Consider the following 6,346-nt stretch of genomic DNA (forward strand, 5'->3'; position numbering starts at 1 on the left):
GCGGTTAGTTTAGACTCTCTATGTTTGGATTCATATCGCATTGACCATAAATGCGATAATGGGCCAACTCTTTTCATTATATAAGGGTAGTGTAGTAGATGATGATGTTTAGGCTTTAAGTTAGTATGAAATAGTTTTAAATATAATTGGTGATGTTCTGTAATTAAAGTTTCTAAAAGAACTGCACATTCAACTTGAACAGCTTTAGAAGTGACAATATCAATTATTTTTTTTAATAATATATATAACAACCATACTTCAGAATTGTCAGGAATTAAGTCACCAATCATAATTCCTAAATAACGACAAAAACAAAGCATTTCGCTTGCAGACATTTTAAGTTATTTTTTTTTTAAATGATCACTAGTAATATATTGTGGTCTGTTTTGTCCTTCAATTGGACCATAGTCAAAATACTGAATTCGACTATTTAATGTACTCAGCGAAAAATACTTTAAATTTATAATAAATTCAAACAATATTTCAGAAATATCATATGAACACACCCCTTCTAGTATATCGTGCATTATGACAACAGAATAATTATCAGTTGCATGAAAACCACCAATTTCATTCCAAACACATGCCTCATAAATACCTGTCAACGACAAATTATCAATAGATAAATCTCGAGAATAATTTTCTTTGTTTCTTAATTTATTGTTATCTTGCTTTAAAGAGTAGTTGCATTCGAGTTTACTACATTTACAGAATCTGCAAGGAAAATTGGCCATAAAACTTTCAGTATATCCTAGAATCGAATGTAGGCCAAGATTATCGCCAAGAATTAATGCTAAGGAGAAATAAATAGTATAATTATTATTTTCGATCTGAACATCAATTCCATTATTTTGTAAAAAATTGATTTCTGAAATCAACTCTTTAAAAATAATTTTATTTCCCAATTCTTTCCTATCAATGGAATTAAATAATAATGCAAGAAATATATAATTTAATGAAGAAGAAAATTCAGAAGGAAAACAAGAACCAAAAGATATGTATACTGCTCCTAATTTCTTTTTACCAGCATGGGACCCCAAAGCATTATTGGTTTCATAATCATCAAAGTATAAAAAAAAAGGTATTAAGAGTTTATTTGGATTTTTACTACACTTTTCTTTCCAAATTTCACTCTGTAAATAACTACAAATTATATTTCCTTGCATAAACTTTAATTCATTAAAATATTTTAGAACTGTTAATAAAACGTTAGGTTGCTCAAAAAATTTTTTAAAAACTAATCTCAATGGAATAATATATTCATTAATTTTAACAGTATCAAGTACTGTATTTCCATTTTTAATAACATTTTTTAATCGATTTCCTATAGAAATTTCAACAGGCTTGATATAAACACCTAACCGTTCTAAAGTATTAAGACGTACATATTCGGTTTCAAGGTCTTTAAAAGGATTTTTTAAGATATCAAACATGGTTGATATTTTTGAAATAGTACTCGGATCATTTTCATTAGACTTTAAATTATTTAAAACTTCATTTTTTAGAATATGAATACTATTTAAATTAATTAATTTTATATCATTAATTAAATCTTGAACTTTATTTCTAGGAATTACAGCTTCATTATACCACTTAGAAATTAATTTTACTGCACCTTCTGTTACTACTTCATTAAATGTCTCCACAGTCAATTCAGAATTTAAAATTATTGTTTCAGAACTATTAACAGATAAATTATTTAATTCGCTAATTTCACCTAAATTATTTAATACGGGTTCTTGAGGTTCTATAGTGACTAATGGATCATCACAAGGTATATTATGAGTTTTCAAATGTTTCCTAAAAGAGTTAAAAGAACTAAATACTCTATAACATTCTAATTCTAAACATTTGAAGGCTGATATATTATTAGATGAATGATATTGGGTAATATGTCTCAATAAATTTAACTGACAATTAAAAATTTCAAAACAAATAAAACACTGAGGCATTTTATATTATGGTAAATAATAATTATTGCAAAAATGTAACTTTACAATATTAAAAAAACTTGATTATTTCAGCAGTAACTCAAAGTCAAATAAACAGAAAAAATATTACTTAACAATATTAAAAAACTAAACTATTTTAACAATTATTCAAGTCGTGTATGATATTATTAATATTTTGATAGTTTTTATCAAAATTTGTTTCTATTTCAAAAAAATATTTTTGAATAAAATACCAAACCTGAGTAGACTCTGTTGGGTAATTTAAATTTAAAGAGAAAAATGATTTAAAACACACATCGAGTGCTTTTAAAGCACTTTCTAGTTTAAAGAAATGATTGTTTATGATTACATAGAAGTCTCTTACGTTATTTTCAAATTCTGAGTCTTGAACAAAAATCATATACGGTTGAAGAGTCTGATCCAATTGTTGAGCCTTTTTTCTTTTTTCTTCATTTACTTCTTTTAGTTGATATGTACTCTGTAAAATGGTTATTAATTAAAAAATAAGTTCATCCATAAGCCATAACTTAAAATAACAGTAAATTATTTCATACATTAACATAATATATAAATGACTGTTTCAGTTCCAATTTTGATGGTCTCCAATATTTTGTTTTTAGGTTGCCACTAATTGTTCTTTTCGATACATTAATTGGTTGAAATAACTCTATAAACGTTTTAAGTGCTGCAACGTTATCATATCCTGTAAATTAAATTAATTTATGAATAATGGATACTATGTATCATAATAGGTCTATTGCATATTAATTTTGTAATAAATTTACCAGGTACTGTAGGCTCTACAATTTCATTGACAACCAACTTGTCAATTCCTTTATAATTGTTTTTCTGTAAATATACTGGAAGTTTTTTTTTGAATAGCTCAAATTTTATAAATAAAATCATTGGATCTTTTCCTGGATATAATAAATCAAAGTCATATTCAATCTGTAACAAATATACATTAACAATTAATAACAAGAGGTCACAGTAATCCCCTCTCATAGAAAATTTTTTAAACAAACCAAGGTAAAGCCTAGTGGACTTTTGATTGCTGGTATATCACTAAAATAAGAATAATGTTTTTCTTTTTCACTCAATGATTTGTAACGGAACTGAAATGTACTTTTCCACTTTTCCGCTACTTCATTCCAAGGTGCAATATTGTTTTGCAACCACAATATATTTTCTTCAGTCAATTCTTTGAACAAAAAAAAATCAAATAGTTCAAGTTTTTGTTTTAGTTAATTTGGTAACACAAATATATTTTATAATACCATTGATTATAATGCCTAAACTTAATTCATAGGTGTGCTCAGATTCCTGTTGGAGGTGTTGCTTTTATTTTTTTTCGAACATCCACCCTCACAAAACACCCCTCAAAAAAAATAAATAAAATAGACATACATACCTAACATAGATAAGTATAAATAAAATGTATTATTGAAAATGATTGTTATACTATAATATTATTAGTACAAACATTATGTGAATTAATATTGCAATTATTTAAAGCATTAATCTTTGTTCTCCTGCTGCTATTAATTATTTACCTTGCTCTACAAAAAACTGAGTAATACTCTTTTTACCAAAGTACCTGCTTAAAAATTCTCAGTTGTGGCTATAGCCCTATAAGCTGCACGCTTATGACTTAATAGTTAATTCTAAAATATCAAATTATTTATTTATTTTTAAATTAATTTCTTATTTGTGGAAAGTAATAATTTTGAGGGAGTTTATTTTTGTTTTTTTCATATAATAATATAATATATAATATTATATTCAATTATTATTTCAACAGAGCATTTAAAAAAGATAGTATATTAAGAATAAAATAATTAATTTTAGTAGTTATACCTTCATTATAATTTACACTAGTGGAGATAACTTCATCTTGTAATTTATTTGTGGTACATAAGTTTCTAAGTTCTCTCCGCATATTACAATATTTATCCCAAAGCTTGCCTCGTGTGGGAGTTACTTTACCATTTTCTCGTCTATAAGGAATGTAATACGTTTGTTTGTTTTCACCAGGAAATATATCAACAATTTCTTGAGATAAGCTCATCAATTTAGAAGTAGATATTTTTTTAGATGATACTTCCTTAAGGGAATGACTAATAACCAGGTGGCTTAGCTTATTTCTCATATACCCATTCAGTTCTTGATTAGTGTCAAAATAATTTATAATTAACTGTCCATCGTGATAAAGCCAAAGAATATCTTTCAATGATATTTTATTTGTTTCAATTACCTAATTAGGGAAAAAATGTGTATAATATCAAAAATTTAAAACAATAAAGTAGACAAAATAAAAATATTAATCTTTTGTATTTTGGTTATTTTAAATATCCTATAACAATTAAAAGGTAAAAGACTATCACTTACAGTTGTTTTACTATGACTTTGTAAAGATTGATCACAATTGACAAAAGCAGTACTCCTATAAATGTCAGTCACATCAGAATAAATGGTCTTAATAGGATTTGTACTAATGTCATCATGAATATTACTATTATTAATATCGTCATGAGTTTTACTAATAATATTATCATGAGTAATACTGTTCATGAACAATCCAATCATGTCAGTGTTTTTAGAAGATCCGGCAACACAATTTTCAACATTACTGAGTGGATTTGAATTAAATATTCGATCACCTAATATTATTTACATTATTTAACTTAGTTTTAATATTATAAATTAACATTTATTTTTAGAGGTGGTCGATATCAAAAATGGCAAATATCGATTTTGATCTATCATATAAATTTAATTTTTAAACATAAATTTTAATTGATATGTTGCAAGTTGAAATGTTGAATCTAGAAAATTAATAATGTGAAAAAATAATGAAGTTTTGGAACAACTTTTCATGATTTTAGTGATTTTATACTACACATAAAAATAAAATAAAAGAGGAATCAAGCTTAAGTATCGTTCACCTCTAAATTATTTGAACTAATTGAAAACAAACTTGTTGAAATATCTTCATTATTTAAAATATGTTGCACCTGCTCAAGGTTACCATCAGCAAACAAATTATAGTCTTCATTAATATTTGAAGAAGCCTATAAATTGAACATAATATTGTATAGGTATTCTAGTATAAGCGAAAAAGGGTAAGTGGGCATATTTTTATGCTGAGCCCTAGACATGGGGGACAGAGTATATATAATATATATATATATATTATATTATTATATTATATATGTATTATATCCTATTCAAATTCAATAAGTTTTCACACTTTTGCGTCAGTTTCTAATTTTGAACCAATTCAAACACCAAACACTACCTAGTAGGTACCTACCTAACGTTATTACTTAAAACAATTTTATAAATGTTCCTTACCACAATTGAAGATTTGTTTTCCTTTAAACTTGAAATTTTTTTCCAAATCTTTGAACGGAGTCCAATATTTTTTTCAATAAGTTCTTTGAGTAAAAATTCTGTAAGATTTTTAAATGCCTCTTCATCAATTCCTTGGGCTACAAAAATTAAAATATCCGATGGATATCAATAGATATTTTAGACCGAAGTTAATTTTTTAAATTATAATTGAAATAACTTACCTTCAAATTCGTTAACTATTTTCTCGGGAGCATTTAAGTCATTTAAAATAGTTTTAACAAACAAATCTGCCATACTAATTAAGTAATACCACTATTACTGAACTAATAACAATAATTTCTTACTGTTTTAGTGTATTAAATACTAATGTACTATGTAGGTATAAGTGGTATAACAATACAGCGAAACGCGAGCGGCGAGCAGACAGGCAGACAGCAGACACAGAGGAATAGGCGGTTATGGCGGTTATGACTTGATATTATTATGAAAATATTAATATAGAATAGAACACAGAAATATAATGGCTAACAGAAGACAGAAGTATTACATATTTTATAATATACCTAAATAGACAAGTCGACGATGCGATCGCGACGCTGCAGACGATATCGAAACGTTCCTACGGTTTTCGGCCAACTAAAGATAACGGAACAATACACTTATGGACTTTCCAGAATTCTTACATAAATATTATAGTATTTTCATATTATTTGATACAACAATATTAAAATGATTAGCTTCACAATACCTATAGGTACTCCAACAATATTAAACATTATTAGAACTTAACTATATGTTTGATTTAATCTTTTATTATAGCTAGCTAATAGTAAGTATAATTTCTAGCAGTACCAAACAAAACAATGGTTGGTACAACTAAAATTAATCAACAATATATTTATAATCTGCATAACTAAACATTTTTGTTGGATTTAACGTCTAAATAGTTGGACCAACAGAAATATATCCAACCATCTACTATAACCAAATTATTTTTTTCCGTGTATAGGTATGTATAAGTAGGTGGCGTACTAGGAACT

The 6,346-nt window shown here is 26.2% G+C and overlaps 2 protein-coding genes across 2 annotated transcripts; both read right to left on the reverse strand.

Moving 5' to 3' along the window:
- Positions 1-341: 341 nt before the first annotated feature.
- Positions 342-1,433, reverse strand: LOC111026352. The gene is made up of 2 exons (XM_022304405.1): positions 1,287-1,433; positions 342-1,169 (listed from the first exon to the last, which is right to left on the reverse strand). The coding sequence occupies exons 1-2, from the start codon at positions 1,431-1,433 to the stop codon at positions 342-344; spliced, it is 975 nt and encodes a 324-aa protein (XP_022160097.1).
- A 651-nt stretch (positions 1,434-2,084) lies between these two features.
- On the reverse strand, positions 2,085-6,305 carry LOC111026353. The gene is made up of 9 exons (XM_022304406.1): positions 5,528-6,305; positions 5,307-5,443; positions 4,930-5,023; positions 4,341-4,612; positions 3,810-4,206; positions 2,978-3,153; positions 2,738-2,900; positions 2,507-2,655; positions 2,085-2,430 (listed from the first exon to the last, which is right to left on the reverse strand). Exons 1-9 carry the CDS (start codon positions 5,598-5,600, stop codon positions 2,089-2,091), a joined length of 1,803 nt encoding a protein of 600 aa, XP_022160098.1. The 5' UTR covers positions 5,601-6,305; the 3' UTR covers positions 2,085-2,088.
- Positions 6,306-6,346: the final 41 nt, after the last annotated feature.

Source organism: Myzus persicae, unplaced genomic scaffold, assembly GCF_001856785.1.
Source record: "Myzus persicae strain clone G006 unplaced genomic scaffold, MPER_G0061.0, whole genome shotgun sequence".
Lineage (NCBI taxonomy): Eukaryota > Metazoa > Arthropoda > Insecta > Hemiptera > Aphididae > Myzus > Myzus persicae.

Excerpts from the sequence above, each read along its gene's own strand:
- LOC111026352 (XM_022304405.1), bottom strand. The coding sequence starts at position 1,433 with ATGTTTGATATCTTAAAAAATCCTTTTAAAGACCTTGAAACCGAATAT. Across the intron at positions 1,170-1,286 it reads TTATTAAAAATGGAAATACA|TTTATGCAAGGAAATATAAT; the intron begins GTACTTGATACT and ends AATGAATTAAAG.
- LOC111026353 (XM_022304406.1), bottom strand. The coding sequence starts at position 5,600 with ATGGCAGATTTGTTTGTTAAAACTATTTTAAATGACTTAAATGCTCCC. Across the intron at positions 5,444-5,527 it reads AATAGTTAACGAATTTGAAG|CCCAAGGAATTGATGAAGAG; the intron begins GTAAGTTATTTC and ends TAATTTTTGTAG. Across the intron at positions 4,613-4,929 it reads TAATGAAGATATTTCAACAA|GTGATCGAATATTTAATTCA; the intron begins GTTTGTTTTCAA and ends AAATAATATTAG.